This window comes from Microchirus variegatus, assembly GCF_963457635.1.
Source record: "Microchirus variegatus genome assembly, chromosome: 6".
NCBI lineage: Eukaryota > Metazoa > Chordata > Actinopteri > Pleuronectiformes > Soleidae > Microchirus > Microchirus variegatus.
The window spans coordinates 27216314-27237246 of record NC_139807.1 but is presented as its reverse complement, the minus strand read 5'-3'; the positions used below and the strand labels follow the sequence as shown (position 1 = coordinate 27237246).

The 20933-nt window shown below is 39.3% G+C and overlaps 1 protein-coding gene across 1 annotated transcript in view; it reads left to right on the top strand.

Annotated features, from left to right (window-relative positions):
- Positions 1 to 20933, top strand: part of fam189a1 (family with sequence similarity 189 member A1) — a gene marked incomplete at both ends in the record, with an annotated part of 118476 nt that overhangs the window by 91297 nt on the left and 6246 nt on the right. The window contains 5 exons of the mRNA XM_083891801.1: positions 1259 to 1390; positions 12800 to 12907; positions 14518 to 14678; positions 17913 to 18048; positions 20792 to 20870. Coding sequence (XP_083747927.1) covers positions 1259 to 1390; positions 12800 to 12907; positions 14518 to 14678; positions 17913 to 18048; positions 20792 to 20870 — 616 coding nt within the window. The remainder of the gene's footprint in view (positions 1 to 1258; positions 1391 to 12799; positions 12908 to 14517; positions 14679 to 17912; positions 18049 to 20791; positions 20871 to 20933) is intronic.

Sequence of the window (20933 nt, the reverse complement as noted above, 5' to 3'; positions counted from 1 at the left end):
AAAAGCTTCTTTGAGTTTTCCCGAACTCATTTTTGAAGTTTTTTGTTCATCATCCAACACCCGACTCTAACCCTCTAACCCAACAATTCAACATTCACAGCAGCTTTTCTCTTTACGCGAGCAGAGAAGACGAACTTCACTGGTTTGTGGTTCCTTAGCCACTGTAATATTAATGTTCCTCGTCTCTTCTCCCCGACGTAATTAACCCATGCTTGTTGGGTTCGTGTCCTGCTTTCTCTCAATCTGGGACACATAGCAGAGGTATACTTTTTTTTTTTTTTTTCTGCCTCCATGCTCCACTGGGTTAGCTCCTCACAGACGATCTCTTATGCACTTGTTCAGCTGCCTTTCTCTCAGTCTCAGTTTATTATCATGAGTCTTTCACACCACAGAGGTTTTTGACAGCTTTTTTTACAGTAGCAGGAAAATCACAGGTGTCATTGACGACATTAACACTCAGATCGAGGAGTCAGGGCAGTGTGAGTTAGCAAGCACCCTGAACCTGCAGCTAAATGGTACTGAGCCATCATTATTCTGATCCTCACTGATTATTTACACCTGTGCTTTTCTCTAAATCTACAACATACCCTACCGTTCAAAAGTTTGGGCTCACCTATACCACTTTTTTGTGTTTTCCATTAAAAGTCACACTTTTATTCATCAAAAGAGTTGCAAAATGAATAGAAAATAAAGTCAAGACATTGACAAGAATAGAAATAAGGATTTTTATTCAAAATAAAGAACCAGAAAAACTGTTTTCAGCTGTGCTAACGTCATTGCACAAGGGTTTTCAAGGGTTTTTCAGATCATCCAATAGCCTTCTGACACCATTAGCAAACACAATGTACCATTAGAACACTGGAAATGGGCCTCTATACACCTATGTACATATTCCATTAAAAAACAGACGTTTTCAGCTAGAATAGTCGTTCACCACATTAACAATGTATAGAGTGTATATATGATTCATTTAATGTTATATTCGTTGAAAAAAAGTGCTTTTCCTTAAAAAATAAGGACATTTCTAAGTGACCCCAAACTGTTGAACGGTAGTGTAGTTCGTATCAGAAGTAAGATTATGTTCATGTTGCAGGATAAAAAAAAACGACTTCAGAACACAAAGCTCAGGTCTGATCTGTGTGTGCATGTGTGTGTGTGTGTTTCTGTACGCGTGTGTGTGTGTGTGTGTGTGTGTGTTCTGTGTAATGTGGCGTGCATGCATGAGTGCGGATGTGTGTTTCCTCCTCCTCCCCACCAGCTCAAGTTTGACAGCGACGGAGTGTGCGTTTGCTGCGAGCTGCAGCAGCAGAGCTCGAGCTGCAACAACCTCGGAGAGACGCTGAAGCTGAATCCGCTGAGGGACTGCAACACCATACGCCTCCGTCTCAAGGTCTGTATGTTCAGTGACTGATTGGAAAAAACACTTTCAGTACGAGTATTTGTTGATTTACTGTACATCGATACAGTTTGATGAGTGTATATCTGTTAATTTACTTGTGTTTTTTAGTTGCATAGTTTAAAATGTAGTTTTGGTTGAAATCCAAGACTGTGGTGGCCCATAATATACCACAGTTTCATAACAATACTGTTATATGGAACCGTACGTTCCCCTCATCTTCATTGATAACTCACTGCAGACATTCAACTTCAGACAAATTGCTCACTGTGGGCTTAAAATAAAAGATCAGTTTGTATTATATTAGCATAACTGAGGAACTAAATCCACATTTAAGCAGAAATTGTTTATTTCTTGATGACAATAGAAAACAAAATCCTTTTTCCCAAAAAAATCCACCTTTTTCCACTGAAAATGTAATTGTATTATGTAGTACTGGGATCTCAGGCTAAAAGAAACTACTTTATTTTCATCATGAGTCTTCATTACATCCCGTATCAGCTGTTAAAGTGCTGCAAAGCAGAGGTGGAAAAAGTACTAAAATATTGTACTCAAGTAAAAGTACAGATACTTTGATGAAATATTACTCAAGTAGAAGTAAAAGTAGTCATCTGAAAATGTACTCAAGTAGAAGTAAAAAGTAGTTCATTTGAAATGTACTTTAAGTAAAAGTTACTTAGTTACTTTGCGTGGGGTGTGAGGGTAGTAGAAATATGACAAGGAATCCAAAACTATTTTGGAGCTCACGCGCCCGGCGCAAAACAGGATATTACATATGTGCCTTTTCTCCAACCTTCATAGAACCTTTTTATTGGAGAACGTTCTCTAAAGGTTCCCAGAATGTTCCCCTAAAGTTCCTTTTTCACTGCTGGTGCTAATCACATCATCATTCGTCTGGTTCTGGTGTATATTTTCCCCCCTGTAGGTCTTCATTGTGCTGAATTTTTATTTTTACTCAGTAACGGATAGGATTTATAAAGTAACTAAGTACAATACTTGAGTCAATACGTACTCAAGTAAAATACAAAATCCTGATTTTAAATCTTACTTAAAAAATACAAAATACACAAAAAAAAGTATTCAATAGAGTAACTTGAGTAAATGTATTTCGTTACTTTGCACCTCTGCTGCTAAGTCAATTTAAACACCCATAACCTGAAGTATACATGAAAATGAATTGTTTATTTTCCCATATTTCACTAAATGATCAATTGCAATATCAGTGACTACTATAACTGGAACTGGCCAAACTTTGGCCCACAGCCCTTTAGATTTCGGTGGAGGAATTACTCCAGCTTTTTTTTTTCTTTTTTTTTTTTAAAGAATATGCAACGCCAAACTCAAGCCCACATCCTCACTCTCCTGCTGTGCACTCAGACCGTCCATAATTTAACTTTTATATATGAACACAGCATGAATTCACAGATTTTTTTGGGTCAAATATTTTCACAATAGCAGCAGGAAGAGTTAGGATACTTGCTGTGAATTACCTGCAGCTTTTTCCTGCTGTGTTTCCACTGTCACAGACATTATCCGGAGATTTGATGAGAAAGCAAAGTCATGGGCAATGTTCGGAGCACTACTTTTGCTTCTACTTTTATTACTGCAGTTTGAAAATGAGACAAAAACATAATAAAAAAATCAAATAAAGCACTCTTATTATTTTTATTTCAGGGATGGCCGAATGAAAAATCTATAAAACCAACTAAAAACAGAGAAGGGTCACAATGTGTTGTGTTCCAATTTGGTTTTGTTATTCATTCCTTTTATTCTGTCTTGTGGTTTTCTCCACAAATTCATTATGCAGTTTTTATTTAGTGTTTTTTTTTTCTTTTCTCTTTTTTTTCTCGGATCAGAAAAACACCATTAATTAAAGTTTCAAAAAAAAAAACAGTAGTCACAAAGACTTGATTTTATCAGCTAAATTATAAAGTTCAAACAAACATCTCTCACTGTGTAAAATGGTCATTTGCAGATGAACTGGGCAGGAAGTGGCAGAGGTGGAAAAAGTACTAAAATATTGTACTCAAGTAAAAGTACCAATACTTTGATAAAATATTACTCAAGTTGAAGTAAAAGTAGTCGTCTGAAAATGTACTCAAGTAGAAGAAAAAAGTAGGTCATTTGAAATGTACTTTAAAGGGATACTTCACCGATTTGAATGTGGCTTTGTATTGCTAGAATAGCAGTAGTATTTTTTAGAAAATGTGCTTCCCTCCCTCAGTTTTTCACTGAGTTGTAAAAAAATCTGTTTTCCATTTTCAAAATTTGCCCTACTGTGATGCAAAACGCATCATTTGACTCACAGTAGGGCACATTTGCATAATGGAAAACAGATTTTTTTACAAGTCAGGGAAAAACTGAGGGAGGGAAGCACATTTTCTAAAAAATTCTACTGCTATTCTAGCAATAGAAAGCCACATTCAAATCGGTGAAGTATCCCTTTAAGTAAAAGTTACTTAGTTACTGGTGTGAGGGTAGTCCAAAACTATTTTGGAGCTCACGCGCTCGACACAACACAGGATATTATGTCACTTTTGGCGCGCGCCCTCTATGTTCACGCGCCAGTGCTAATGCTAACACATCATCGTTCGTCTGGTTCTGGTGTATATTTTCCCCCTGTAGGTCTTCATTGTGCTGAATTTTTATTTTTACTCAGTAACGGATAGGATTTATAAAGTAACTAAGTACAATACTTGAGTCAATACGTACTCAAGTAAAATACAAAATCCTGATTTGAAATCTTACTTAAAAAATACAAAATACACAAAAAAAAGTATTCAATACAGTAATTTGAGTATTTAGTTACTTTCCACCTCTGAGAAGTGGAGAATGGCAACAGCATTTGTCTCAGGTTCTTTTAGCATGCACTCGCTGTGTACGCTCAGAGTACGCGATCGCGGTGGATTATCTTGACTCGGAGTGTCTGTGTGAATGATGTACAGTATGCGCCGCCGGGCTTTCATTATATAACGACACTCGTATCCATTCATTTTATGTCCCTGATTGATTATGGAACATTGATAACCAAATAAAAGGCGTCTTAAGATGAGGGATGTGTGTGTGAGGAGAGGAAAGATCAAGCACATTTATCACTGTGACCGTAGCTCATTAAAGGTCGGGAACTGGAATTGGTGCGATAAACCTTTATTAAGTGTCGAGGTAGTCAGATGTGTTGAGATATGCCTGCAGAGGAAGCTGTCATGCACGCGTCCCTGGAGTCTCTGGTCATCAGGTGGCTCTTAGACTTCCACTGATGACCTTAATAAGTTCATGATGCAGCTGCTGAAAAGCTCCTTTGCCATGAAATTGCACACCTTATGTGGAGAGCAGAGCGCTTTCAGCAGCCAGACTAGACTCTATTTAACAGCAGATTCCCCTCATATTTATTTATTTCCCTCAATAGATCATCAGTGTATTGCTGCTTATATGTGTCATTCACACTTTACCAGCATTATTTAATTCCCCTGTTTTTCTTTTCATTGCCCGAGGCTGTAAAATAATCAGTAGGAGGGAATATTGAGATCATTTGTGTTTTCCTGTAAAAGGGCGGATGTGTGGAACCTTCCTGTGTAAGCGATTGGCTCGGAGGGGGGGGGGGGGGGGGGGGGGGGGTGCATGGCGTCATCTAGAGGTTAAATATCTGTTGAGCAGGCATGTTAACCGGTTTCTGTTAGATTTCTATTACCTCTATTTCCCTGCCAGGATTTATTATGTCATTATATACGTTGCGGTCACAAGGGAAATCACGGAAAGGCACCGTCTCATATCTGCCAAGCACATGTATTACCATTCACATGAAGACATTATAAATATTTGTTGTTTTGCACAAAGATTTTTTTCTGAATTGGTGATTTTCACAAAAATGCTTAGGAAAAATGCATGTGCCCCTAATAAACCATTCGATTTTATTTATAATTTAAGTTGGGGCAATGCTGATTAATGGACATCGACATGTTATATGCCATATTAAAGCAATTGGCAAATTTACATTACCGTTCAAAAGTTTGGGGTGTCCTTATTTTTTCAGTTACAAGGTGATGACAGAAACCAAACTGTAAAGTGACTGGTGCTTCAGTGCTTATTGTATTCCACATAGAACAAGCACCAACACCCAGAATGTCTGTTGACCTCGAGCCGTATTTAACATGAAGAGAAGCAGAAGTGATTTGCAGCAGTGATCCGTGAACATATTTCCCTCAGCCGAGACTAAGCTGGGAGCTATAGAGAAACACCATCCCTGACACTGCCGTGGGGGTTTCTGCAGAGGGAATAGTCCTGCCTGGATTTGGGAATGGAGAGGAAAAAGCACTGACCATCATCACCAACTGTTGCTCCATATTTACTGGAAAACACCAAGTGTTAGGCTTTGGTTTGAGGGAGCTATTCCAGGAGGCATGTGGGTCATGTGTTTCTGAGCATGAACGTCATGGTTGGAGAGACGACAGTTGAGTGGCAGTGATGTGAAAAGCCGCTTAATCTCGGTGTATGACCCAGGTGCTGTACAGTCTGTCACAGGAGCCAGCAGGTGCTTCTCCATGTCTTGGATACAGATGTTGCAGTGGAGGTGGATTCAAATCATTTGAATGATTTAGCTCCTGCATGGAAGTCAGCAGCTTTAATGTTTAATGATGTAAATATTACAGCCCAAAATTCCACCTAAGTTTATTAAATGTATTCATGTCAGGGACCGTCTACACCAGGGGTCTCAAACTCAATTTGCCTGGGGGCTGCATGAGTAAGAGTCTGGGTGAGGCTGAGACGCACCACCCCAAAAAAAATATTATACAAAATGCCTGCATGTCACACTTTTGAAAATTTGAGGTTAAAATGGGCCATTCTGGGGCTTTTTGAAAGACCATTATGGTGGCTCGTGAAGTAAGTGGGGAAAAAAACAGAAAAAAACACATTAATTATTATGCCAATTCTGTAACATAGTATTTTAATCTAATGTTGTTGTTATGACTGGGACTGTGTGTACTTGCATCACTAAAGTCAAGGCATTGCAATTCTAGAGGGTGCCCCTCATTTGGTGCAGGCCTTTTTTTTCTCCACACCGCCCCTGATGACTCTGCTCCTGAGCTGCGCACAATGCAGAATGGATCATTTCTCTATGCGCAGTTTTATCCACACATCCATATATGACACATTCATAATGATGTTTATGACGAGGATCGAGTACAGTTGCGATGAAATACAGGGGATCCGAGTAGATCTTAGTAAAACGTGTTAACAGATTCTCAAAAGCGCACTTTTCATTGTTTTCACACCGGTCTCTATGTAGAAGACGCTTTTGCGATGTAATTAAGGGAATAACAGATGCATCAGATGAGCTGATCTCTCTAGGTAACTGTTCAAAGAGAGAGAGAAGAGAGTTCTGTCGCGGGGAGTTCATAATCCGCGGTGCGCTGCAGCCAAGTTTCGCTTTTGCGCAAAGAGACTTTCCAGCATTTAGTAGGTACTGTTCCACCATGTATTCACATCTTGTTGGAATGGTTTTATTGATGTTCCAAACCGATCTTGGATCTTGGAAGTGGGCATAGATAGGCGCGTGCTAGCCACAGTTTTTGTGTGCGTCATCACAACATCGCTTCGGTGGTTACAGGGGGAAACGGGAGGAAAAAAAGGGCGTCCTGCGCTTGGCTCCTGTCTTTGTCACATTACCACAATCCCACAGTCACAGTCTTATCCTCGAACTTCCCACTAACGGTCCATTGACTCTGTTGAACACCGCGGTTTTATCCTGGTTGCAGCGAGTGTTGACTGATATCTTCTCCCTGGCACCTGCGGGTGGAGAGACTGCATCTCTACGGGTGTGGCGGGCCAGCGCAGCTGCTGAGGATGCGCGGACGCACGTTTGAGTGAAAACAGAATAATATATAGGCTGCTATAGTAACATGACAGCAGCTGAGACGTTTTGATGTAGTGTGTGTGTGTGGGTGTAACTGCTGTTTTGAATCAGCAGCTGCTACAGTCTGCAGCTTTTTTTCTCTCCCTCTTGCGCCGCTCTTCCTTATCATCACTGCGGGCCGCACTTACATTCAGACAGAGGAAATATGCTTTGTATCAGATTTATTTATTAGAATTTTATTAGCAGTTAGTGGCATTAGCAGCATTTTTCATCCCTTGGTAGTTCTTTCTGAACATCATGACACTTATTGTAAATGATTAAAAAGTCAAATCAGAGGTCAAGCCAATCAAGTCCATGCAGCCCTCCACTTAAAATCAATTTATAGCGTGTTATTTTATATACATTTTGTCATGATGTTGATGGATTATTTCTTAACCAGGTTTAGTTTATATTTCTTAACCAAGTGTAGTAAAATACAATATTGAAAAAACATGAAATTAATTACTGACAGTTAGGGTTAGGGTTAGTAGTTCACATGCAGAACACAGACTCAATGTAAAGACGACTGACTGATACTGAGATTAATTAAGGTTTTTTTGTTGAATTGCTTTTGAGTGGCAATGAGATGTTTCCAGCAGGTGAGGATGAGGTCAAAGGCAAACGGCAGGTGCAGGGTGAAGTAGACACATGAAGAAGGGGATTTAGGAGAAGTGATTGTGAGGTGAGGTTCGTAAAAGCGGAGATGAAGGCGATGCCGGTGGATTGAAGCCGCGCAGGGCACACTGTTGAGCTGAGTAGACAAAGAAGAGGCAGAGGATGATCCAGACACTCTGAAGCAATGATGATGGTGGTGAAGAGCTGACGTGCAGACACACTGCTGGGATGATGAGTTGATGGACGACAGGTGTGTGGAGACAAGATTGGCAATCAGGCATCATCTGAGGGGAGTGAAGAGCGTCGCAGCCACAGACACAAAGAGACACCAGGGGGAAAAACACCAGAGAGACAAAACAATAACTGAAGTCTTTGTAGAATACAGTGTATGTTGTATGTCATGATTATCCTGACCAAAATAATTCTGATTTAATATCTATTTATATTTATATATTGTATTTAATAGATTTTGTGATAACTGTAAAACAATAAAATATGATTTTTAGCTTCTTCTTTTTTATTATACATTCTTAAATTCTTCATTTGGCTAATAATCATTATAATAAATATGAATACATGTTCATATGTGTTCTTATTATCTGCACAAATACCCCATACAGAGGAAGAGGAAGAACCAGTATTTATTGTCTAACTTCGCAAGGTAATTTGCTAATTTTACATTACTGGCATTATACCAAAAAGTGTTGTAATTTTTCCAGAAAAGTGTTCAAATAATTACAAATCATGAGGTCGTGTAATGACTAAAGCGATGTTTGGCTTCCCCTTGTGGCACTATAAATAAAACCATATGGACTTTATGTTAGGCTGCATTTTTAAGTCACTGGTGAAGCACATTCAGCACATTCATCCATATTCTAAGGAAAATTATATACAGAAAAAAAATATGGACCTTATATACAGTGATATATGTATAGAGATTTACATAGACTTATACCTAGAAGTATAAGAAATATAATATCATTTAACCCTAGAGTATAAATTAGCCAAGGCCAGACAAGACCCCTCTTGTGTAAAGAGATTTTGGTTGTATTTACATAAGAATGACCTAATTGTTCAATATTTAATTGGGATTTCAGCTGACTTTAATCTTGAAATGAGACCACAACTCTGTCCGCCAAAGACGTCAACAAGTCAGAAAAGAAGAAACTTTATTTCAAAATACAAGGTGACTATCCTCCAAGGAGACTGTTGTTGTTGAAACAGTGGCCGTTTCTCACTTTTCTGTGTCACGGAACGCAGTTTTAAGATAATTTGAGGCGAGAAATTGGCCATTTAGAGTCTAAACGTGCTGTGTGTGTTAAGATATGACGTATTTATAGTTTGGCAGTGACGTTGTCTGCGGTGATCAGCTCCGCCTCTGTGGACGCTCGGTGCTCACTGTGAGCCGGCACAGAGCAGCTTAGCTCGGCCTGTCCTGAGGACCAATCGCAGCTCTTGCCGTCTCTGTTGTCCCTTGACGGAGTGACGGACACTTAAAAAATATTTCGTGCAGCCGGAGACGACGCAGAGACTCTCTGAGAGGCTCTCCGTCGACGCAGAGCGCTCTGCGTAACCTACGTAGAGCACTTTACGCAGGAGTATAAATTGGGCTTAAGAAAATGTGAAATGTCAAGAGCATGTAAGTAATTAGAGACTTGTTTTAGATAAATGTATGAATGTTCTGGCTAAAATATCAATTATTCCAGGGTAAATACATGTTCCTGTTCCTGTTTATAAATATTAATGAATGAATATACTGTATAAATACAATCAACATCTCTATACTCTGGCCTGGGCCAAACTATACCTGGGCAGGGGTTCATTTGGTCTGTTACAAACCCAGGTGTTCTTGTGTGGCCTCACTGGTGAAGTAAACATGCAGAAATGAACTCCATTCAAAAATCATGAACCACAATCAACTTATTCTGAGTGCTTTGTATTATGACGTGCCATAATATTGTATATTCTCCCATCTCCTGTGTTGGAGCTCTATGAATGGGTGAATGAGAGTTACCGTGTGAAGTGCTTAGAGTGGCTGTTAAGCCTAGAAAAAAAACAATCTATAATTGTAATCCATCAAATGAACGACTGCTTGTGTGAATTTCCATCACAAATCCTCTGAAACTTCATCCAACACGGAAGCATTGTTCCAAAAATGTGAGCTTCCAAGACAAACACAGATTAGTTGTGTTTTCGTCGCACACACGACAAGCTCAAGCTTCTAGCGCTCCGGCTCCAACTGGCCTCATCTGTGCTTTAACGTCCACCTCACACAGACCAGATCTGCAAAATCAAAAGTGTTTGGGAAAACAGTTGCATGGCTGCGCTCCAAGCCAATACACAGAGGTTTAAAGGAAAATTGAAGTGATAATGGGATTGTTTGGAGGCCTGATTTGGAAAAGTCAAGGTACCTGCACGCTGAAAACAAACCACTGAGGGTGGTGGTGATGGAGGGGCGGAATCTGGCTAACACTTCATAATCAAGTACACACTATTAGCATTAGTTAAGCATTAATAAATATTGAATTCATCATTTATAACACATGAATACTCATTAGTATGTAGTTTAAATATAAACACAGTTATAAATGTTTGACTCATGTGCTGAAGTGTTGGCATGTACTGAATGAAGACAGAGGTGGATGCTGATCGGCTGCAGTATATTCATGCGTTATAAATGATGAATTCAATATTTATTAATGCTTAAGTAATGCTAATAGTGTGTACTTATTATAAAGTGTTACTGTATATATCTGTATTCTTTGCAGTTTATTATAAACTGAAAACAAGTGAGGCTTTTAATGTATAATTGGTAATTATGTGCGTCTTGTGAATACTGTACGACAGGCTGGAAATCCAGTAGAGTATTAACATAACTTTTTTTTTTAAAGTGGACATATTATAGCCTATTTCTCCAAGCTAACCTAGTTCCCTGGTGTCCTAATAAACATGTCTGTGACATGCTTTGGTCAAAATACCTTAAGGATGAAGCACCACAGCAGTTCAATCACTCTGCCAAAACAGCCCTGTTCAGAACGCTCGCTTTTGAGTGCCTGTCTCTTTAAATATGCAAATGAGACACAGGAAACTACGTCAGCATCACTGAGGCTCCGGCAGCTAACAGCAGTTAGCATTTGGAAAAGCCATCATTTGCAGACTCCAGCCGGCACATTGCCGTCATATATGAACTGTAAATCCTCTGAGGCTGGAAGTTTGTGTAGAACTCTGTGCTGCAACTGTGAAGCCAAGAATAGAACACTTTGCAGACTTCCGCTCTTCCGCATACTTTTGCCCTCGTCAATGCAGCATTTATGCCCTGCAATGCAGATTGGTTTCACAAGTATGACTTTCTGTTGTCACATGGTATTTCTGTGCACATGAGGTCACGTAGCCGTCTCAGAGTCTATAGTCCAGTTCTTATAGGTTCCTTTGTTAGTGCATTAAAAGTTTGCTGTGTTTTTACAAATTGAGCCGCTTAAAGGCACCGTTTTATTCCTACAGCACAACATCCCAAGACTGCAGCCATAAGTCTTCCCTCTGATACTCGGCGCTCAGCTTGTGTTTCACCAGCGTGCACATTTATTTTTGCTGACAGATTCAATACTGACTTTGTCCCCTTGCTGTTCTCTGCACACAGAGTGTGAATGCGTATGTTCTGGTGCTTAACCTTGGATGTTTATGAGGTTTTATGAGGGGTTTTCTTCCCCCCCATAATTTCATTTAATTAATTTGCTACTCTATAATTCTTTTCCTTTTTAATCATTTTCTGAAGTGTATTTCAAATAAGTTAACAATGAGGATCTTTCAAGTGTGCAGTGTAAGTACATTCGCTTTAGTGTCCTCTCACTGCAGTGCTGCACTGTTTTGGTCACTTGGTGTTACCCTACCGTTCAAAAGTTTGGGGTCACCTAGACAATTTTTTTGTGTTTTCCATTAAAAGTCACACAAAGTTGTCTCACAGAGCCCTAAAACCGCGAGAGAGCAGGCGAGGGCATAAGTATCCGGAGGAGCGGAAGTCCACGAAGTGTTCTATTCTTGGCTGCACAGTGCAGCACAGAGTTCTACACAAACTTCCAGCCTCAGAGGATTTACATTTCATATATGACGGCAATGTGCCGGGTAGAGTCGGCAAATGATCCAAATGCTAACTGCTGTTAGCTGTTCGCTGCCGGAGCGTCAGTGACACTGACGTAGTTTCCTGTGTCTCATTTGCATATTTAAAGAGACAGGCACTCAAAAGTGAGCGTTCTGAACAGGGCTGTTTTGGCAGAGTGATTGAACTGCTGTGGTGCTACATCCTTAAGGTATTTTGACCAAAGCATGTCACAGACATGTTTATTAGGACGCCAGGGAACTAGGTTCACAAAGGTTATAATATGTCTCCTTTAATTCATGTTTCAGTAGTGTGAGTAGAGATGAGGAAGTCTGAGTATGTATCATCATGCATACTGTTTTGGTTTTTTTTAATGTCTTTTTCTTCATTAACACTACAAAGTTGTGCAGAATTCAGAGCCTTTATTCTGAAAAATGAGTCAGAGTAGTTTTAAAACACAAATTGAACAATATACAATATTGAGTCGTAAAAAAAAAATGTGTTGTCTTATTGCCCTGAGCCAAATTTACTTGCTGACTTGATTGTTTTCACTAATGTCCATCCTCTGTGCATCAATCACTGAGGATGGACATTAATACCAGGTGGCCTAAGGCTACACAAACCAAAACTAAAGCAATTATACAGCAATACAAACATTGTAATGAGTAGTATACTCAATAAAACTTCTTAAATGTTGAACGTAACACTCTGAACCTTTAATAGATTGATTATTTCTTCCGCTCTCATCATTTGTTCCTTCTTGTCTTTTGTTAACGCCTCCTCTCTTATCCACTCTTATCCTCAGGAGCTGCTGTTCAGCGTCTGCGCCCTCAACGTCATCTCCACCATTGTGTGTGCTCTGGCCACCGCCATGTGCTGTATGCAGATGGTCTCCACTGATGTGCTGCAGATGGTGAGTGGGACGGAGGAGACAACGTGCCAACAATGGCGGCCATTGTTTTCTTTTCATTGTCTTCCACCTTGAAGACAGAAGATCGGGTTGTTATCAGGTTAGGTAAACACATCCAGCCTCGGCTCGGTGACAAGTTTTAAGAATGAGGAAGAAGAAGTCGTTCCTCGGATATATTTTATATACTTATATATTTTCCTCGGTCATACTGAGGACCAGTGAGGGTTTTTAACCAACAAAGTGAGGTCATTTTTACAAAGTGAGGTCATTTTTACAAAGTGAGGACATTTTGGCCGGTCCTCACTTTGTTTTTATTGAAATCACTTCCTTAGGTTGTAAACATGCTATAGTCTGTTTTTTAACAGAGGTCCTCAATTTGGTACAAAAACCCGGTTCCACCTGCAGACATGTTATGGTACTGCACTCAGAAGTTCTTTATAGATGTCATTTATGAAGTAGATATTTTTTAATTGTGTTGATTTATAAAGTGGAAATGCTGGTCCTCAGTATGCGGCAAGTACAAGTACACACACACACACACAAACTAATTCTCGTTGCATATTTTGCCGACACTAACTACGCAAAATTGGAAAATTATAGTTTTTGTCTGTCAGTTTGTCAACTCCAAAAAAGAAGAAGAAGAACACGTTTACGTCCCGATTATTTATTACGATCCGTTTGTCAGTCAAGTTATTAGGTTGTCAGTTAGTTATAAGATGATACTCATACAAATACCACAACCATGGACATATTCAGCTGACAGTTACCACACACCACGGCTTATTGAAAAGTAAACCATAGCAAACGATCGCTTGTCCGCACCGGCCGGCTATTGACAAAAGATCGTAAAATAAAAATAAATGTTACGCAACAATGACGTCAGTAATCCATAATATGGGCCTAAACTAAGATGATACAATGGTTTTCATCATTTTTATATCTCTATTAACAAAGAAAATACTTCATTTGTATCGCACTCGCTTCGCTGCTTTCGACGCCATCTTTCTAATGTGAAAACACGCAATGCATTCTGGGTAGCCCTTGCTCCCAAGGGTGGTCTCGGAAAATCTCAATATTGAGGGCGATACAGCCCTTAAACTTGACCCTCAACTTAATAAAAAGAGAATCGGGACAGCACTTGCACTAGAGGATGCGCATTTTTGAGATTGAGGGTTAAGCAAGGAATTAGAATTCACCCTTTGACTTGTATCTCCAAGCCTCTGCTGGAGCGGGCCTTGTTTCCCATTTACCACATGAGGTTTTCACCTTTAATTTCGCTCACTAAATTTAGCCTAGTCAATAGCAGTGGTGGCAGGTGGGAGATTAGAGCGGCGAGGCTGACTCTGACTGGAAAGCTGTCCCACTTAGAAAAAGTGCAAGTGAGGAGAATGAAAGTGCTGCTGCTGAGTTACCCTGGAGCAAAACACCACAGTGTGACTGGCGTTTGCTGCAGTGGGACCTTTTTTTTTTAAAGTGACCAATGGCACAGGTGCAGTGAGACAGTGAGGTCTTTGTCAACACATGATGTGAAGGTTCTGGGACGAGAATCGCGTACGTTGATGACTTGAAATAATGAATAAGCAATAATGAGCTCTTTTTACTCTGTCTTTCAGTTCATGCCACACCGAGTGCGAGCCCTAAATGCCGACTGCATGACTCCGCATGGAACCATCCTGCACCAAACACTGGACTTTGATGAGTTTATCCCTCCCATACCTCCTCCGCCGTACTACCCTCCAGAGTACACCTGCACCCCCTCCATGGACGGGCAGAGGTGAGACGGAAACCATTACTCATCACCGTCATGTTTTTTCTCTCTCAGTGCACCCCCGAACACGGTCACGTGGGCCACTCCTGCGAATAAACACAACCAAAGAACGATAAATACACAATTAGAATTTAACAAACAGACTCACTGACAGCGTAATTGTTCATGGGAGACTACTAGAGCTGCAACTAACGATTAATGTTGTGATCAATTGATCTGTCGATTATTTTCTCAATTAATCGCTTGGACTATAAAATGTCAGAAAATGTTAAAAAAACGTTGATCAGTGTTTGTCAAAACTGGAAATGACGATGTTCTCGAATGTCTTGTTTTGTCCACAAACCAAAATGATTCAGTTTTAATGATTTCTTTGTTACGTGGAGCGAAGAAACACAGAAAATATTCACATTTAAGAAGCTAAAACAATCAGAAATCTTGTTTTAATCATGAAAAAAAACAATTATCAAAATAGTTGATGATTAATTTAGTAATCCATTAATAATCGATTAATTGTTTCAGCGATAGAGACCACTTATAAATCAGAAAACCCTTTTAAACGGCACTGTGCCGAACTCTTAAATCTTCATCCATCATCCATCACAAGGACAATAGAGACAAATAACCATTCACTCACACCTATGGTCAATTTAGAGTGACCAATTCACCTAATCCCCATATCGCATGTTTTTGGACTGTGGGAGGAAGCCGGAGAACCTGAAGAAAACCCACGCACACACGGGGAGAACATGCAAACTCCTTGCAGAAAGGCCCTTGTTCCGAAGTTGTTCCAAACAGGGTTTGAACCCAGGAACCCAGGTCTTCTTGCTGCAAAGGCAAGAGCGCTAACCCTACACCAACCGTGGGCCCGAACTCTATCATTATATATAATACAATAAAAACAGCTTTACTGTCCAAGATTCAAAGCTTTAGTTGAAAGAGGAATGGAAAAGCTGCTGTTTCACATCTTGAATTTGTTGTGTTTTCTATTGTTTTTGCTTCTTTTGTATGTGTATATGCATTCTCATATATATCCCATATTCTCTGTATAGTCACAAAGTCATATTTTTAGACTATTGTTATGGGCTGAAATATGTGCCACCAGAAACTGAATTTGAATCGTTTATATTTGAATTTGAATTGCTTAACTTGAATAGTTGCATTAAAAAACTGAATTTGAATCACATAATTTGAATTTGTATTGTTTAATTTGAATTTTTGCATTGAAAAACTGAATCTGAATGGTGTCATTTGAAATTGAATTTTTCAATTTCAAAACTCCATATCTTTCACATTCAGTTCTCACAATTAAATTCTTCCATCATCCTTGAATTACGCGGATATATGTCACAGTAATTTGAATTTGAATTTTGAGAACTGAATGTGAAAGATATGGAGTGTTGAATTTGAAAAATTCAATTTCAAATTATACTATTCAGATTCAGTTTTTCAATGCAATAATTCAAATTAAACAATACAAATTCAAATTATGTGATTCAAATTCAGTTTTGTAATGCAATTATTCAAGTTTAGCAATTCAAATCCAAGTATAAACGATTCAAATTCCGTTTCTGGTGGCACATATTTCAACCCGTATATTGTATCCAATCTAACTTTATTTGTAAAGCACTTTAAAACAACCACAGTGAACCACAGTGCTGCACAGAAGAATACATAAAACACAGAATAAATAAAAGGCACAATTCAATTCAGTTAAATGTTATGTTAATAGACAACGTCACGCAGAGCAGAGAAACCCAACAATTCACACAATGAGCAAGCACTAGGCGTCAGTGGAGAGAAAAAACTCCCTTTTACAGAAACAGGAAGAAATATCTGACATAATAGCTCACGAGCAGTGATAACGTGCATCTTAAAACAACTAAAATCAATTCAAATGCATAAAAACGTGGATTGTAAACCACCGTAGAATTTAATAATATGATGCCAAAAAAACAAAACAGCATTTGCTTCCAGACACCGATCCAAATCCATCACATTAAGCAGCGGCGGCTGCATGTGTCTGTTTACTATGTGAGGTGACAGTCACATGAAGTGTTGTCATTTTGTTGCCAGCTCACAACATTTCCCTCTGTGAAGCAGCTGCAGCATCGGGGGATTCTCAGCAGTTGTGAAAAACTGGTCAAGCCCCCACCCACCCCATCTTCTCCCCCCTCCCCTCATCATTTCCTCCGTCTTGCCAGAGAGAGAGTGGCTGCTGCTGCTGCTGCTGCAGCCATTTGGCAAGAAGCCACATCTGTTTGTCAATTATGCCATAAATGTAAAAAAGTTATGGGGGGGAGGCATTGACAGTGTCCCTGCCCAGGGCCAGCGATGTGTCATGACATCATCACGCTGCAGATGATTGGTGGAAACTCTCAGGTTGTATTTCACGTGCTGCTACTTTAGTGGAGAATGGGCTTGTAATTAAAAGATATGACTGTGAGTGAATTGAGCCGAGCGCGGCTGCGGACGCTTTAAACTGGCATCGTATGAAACAGTGGACATGGAATCATGAAACACCAGTTTCATTTGGACGAGAGGATATTTTATATCCTTTATTTCTTAAAAGGGGAGTTTTTTTAACGAGGGTGTATTGACACATTATCAGATTTCGGATTTCCAAGAACTAGCCCGCGGGGCCTGGAGCAGTGGACACTCACTCTCGCTGCTAACACGTCTGCCAGCGAGAACAGAAGGGAAAACAGATTTCAGCCAATAAAACCTATGCATGCCTACATCTGTGATATCTTAAATATGCATTTACTGCACCATTTTATCACCATTAGACAGCCTGGCAACTAAAGTTTGTAAAACTGCTTTGTCCCAGACACCGAAGTGTCCATTTGAAAAAAAAATAAAAATAAATTACATCATCAACACAGAGGAGCAGTACATCTGCTGTAAATCCATCTTTTGAACAGATTCACTGAAGTAACACATGCTTGCTACAGTAGCTCAGTATAGGCCGTGTTCCCCAGGAGCTAAAAAAAATGCGATTTTTTTCCCTTAGACTTTGGTGTGGGAGCGTGTGGTTTACAAGAACAGACTGTTTAAACTATTTAAAAATCTGTTTTCATTCTGTGCCAGCTTGGTTTACAAAACGGTGACCTGGTTGGCTGCATGCTTGGTGAAAGAAGTGTTGAGAGCAGATATGATTTATACTCAGATGTACCATGCAGATAGGGATAGTATTTATTTTAATTACATTTTTTTTAACTTGTACATCTCTCTCTCTGGCAGAGGCCTACACCTGGATTTCCCCCATTCTCCCTTCAGTGCTATCTATGGTGTACCCATCAACAGCCCAGGGACCCTGTACCCAACTGACCTGCCCCCGCCGTACGAGTCTGTGGTGGGACAGACTCCTGCCAGTCAGGTGAGGATAAACAAATGGCACTGTGTGTATAGGCAACTGAGTCCTTTTATGAATCAGTTTAATGGTTATCTCACCAGCAAGAAGGCGCTGGGTTTGATTCCTGGTCTGGGACCTTTATGTGTGCAGGTTTGCATTTTCTCCCCTTCTGTCTGCTCGGGTTTCCTCCCACCATCAAAACATGTGAGATAATTAGAATGTTAGACATTCGGTCAGGTTGGTCCCCTTGTGGCGACGCCTGCAGCTCTGACAATAAAGATCCATCCCTTTCCTTCTTAAATCTGAGTGAATTCCAATTCCTTGCTTAACCCTCAATCTCAAAAATGTGCGCTCCCTCTAGTGCAAGTTCTGTCCCGATTCTCAGAAAAATTAAGTTGAGGGGCAAGTTTAAGGGCTGTATCGCCCTCAATATTGAGATTTTTCCGAGACCACCCTTGGGAGCAAGGGCTACCCAGAATGCAGTGCATGTTTTCTCATAACAAAGATGGCGCCGAAAGCAGCGAAACGAGTGCGATACAAATTAAGTATTTTCTTTGTTAATAGAGATATAAAAATTATGAAAAAACCATTGTATTATTTTAGTTTAGGCCCATATTATGGATTACTGACGTCATTGTTGCGTAACATTTATTTTTATTTTACGATCTTTTGTCAATAGCCGGCCGGTGCGGACAAGCGATCGTTTGCTATGGTTTACTTTTCAATAAGCCGTGGGGTTACATATAACTAACTGACAACCTAATAACTTGACTGAAAAACGGATCATAATAAATAATCCTGACGTAAATGTGTTCTTCTTCTTCTTCTTTTTTGGAGTTGACAGACTGGACGCAGCTTTCGCGTTATTCTGCCCCCTACAGTCTGAAGACGTATCTGCATTTAAGGGGTGTCCCATTTCTAAGTGACAAAATAACCCTCAACACTTGGTTTTGAGGGCTTGAGGGTTAAGATTGAGGTTTAAGATAGGAATTGGAATTGGCCCCATTTCTCCATTCACTTTAATGGAAACGTGTGGAGTCATTTTTCTGGATTGTGTTTTTGCTGCATCTCACTCTCTACAATTGTTAATAATTGTTTAATATAAATGAATGTCCTTGTATTTGATCTTGTATTGAAGTAATAATCTTCAACACCTTTGCACTTATAATCCCTTGTTTCAGTCAAAATGACTAAATCCATAGGTTTAGATGACGTCCATTTTGAACACTGTCCTTCCAAAATAAAAAAGAAATCAGCAGAGGATGCTTTAAAGAACTAACAGAAAGAGTCAGTGATCGATTCTGGGATCGCACATGATCTGCCAAACTAAGAGATATCCTGTAAATCCATGCAATGTTCAGTGCGCAGTGAAATGCACCATAATGAAGCTAATTAAACCTCCATACTCCTGCATAACCCTGCAGACAGAGTAGTTTTCTGCCTCCGTACACTTTGTCTTTAGACATTCTGTTTGTGTAATGCGGTGCTAAAGCGCCCTCCACAGATTGAAAAGTGGTAGTGAAGGTTCAGATAATACAAAGTCAAACTCAATCTACCTTCATTGTCTTAAAAATTCACCCTAAACACACCTTTTAAAATGTGCTTTTAATCTATGATTCTGCTGTGTTTATGTCATTATCAGTGATTTTCACTTCTCTATTTTATACTGAACTCTGTGTGTGATTTTTTATTTTTTTTTTAGTACATTTTATAAAGAGCTTTATACCACTTTATTAGGTAAACAGGACAGCTTTAAAGGTTATTATGTTAGTTCCTTCAAACCAGTTCTCCTCTGATTTCCGACACTCGCTGGTTATTGTCTGCCACGTGATTAGCTGATTAGATGCACTACCGTTCAAAAGTTTGGGCTCACCTATACAAATTGTTTGTGTTTTCCATTAAAAGTCACACTTTTATTCATCAAAAGAGTTGCAAAGGGAATAGAAAATATAGTCAAGACATTGACAAGATTAGAAATAATGATTTTTATTCTAAATAATAATTTTGCCCTTTGGTCAAAGAACCAGCAAAACTGTTTTCAGCTGTGTTAACATCATTGCACAAGGGTTTTCAAGGGTTTTCTTATCATCCAATAGCCTTCTAACGCCATTAACAAACACAATGTACCATTAGAACACTGGAAATGGACCTCTATACACCTATGTACATATTCCATTAAAAAGCAGACATTTGCAGCTAGAATAGTCGTTTACCACATTAACAATGTATAGAGTGTATTTATGATTCATTTAATGTTACATTCATATTCAAAAATAGCGTTTCCTTTCAAAAATAAGGACATTTTAAGTGACCCCAAACTTTTGAATGGTAGTGTATGTGCATAGAGAAGCAGTTGAAAAGTTGTACCTCACAAAGGGGCTGATTAGTGTAATAAATGATATTATTGGTGATTTAATTTTTTTTTTTTTTTTATATAATTGATATCCATTGTGGGTTGAATTTCTTTTAGTCCTCTTTACCTATATATATTTCCATTATATTTTTCTTCACAGGCACTAATATCTATTTACTACAGATATAAATAATTAATACACATTTCTTATTGACGGCAACTGGGGACAACATTTTAGCCATTATATAATTCTGTTTTTGATTGTATCCTCTTTTGGAGAATTGGCTAAATCACCTGTATTTATCCAACCAAAATCTAACAGAGATAATAATAACAACAACAACAATAAGAGGAACTGACACTGTGCCCAAGTCATCTTCATCAGATGTTTTACATATATCTTCGTCTGCACAGGTGACGACCAGCATTGAGCAACAAGCAACTGGGTCGAGTTTGTGCGACAGGAACACGACTGCAGGCCTCAGCACTCAGGGTAAAAACAGAGGGAACATTGCAGGGGGGGGGTTTGTCCAGTGTTCTGCCAGTATAGTCATGC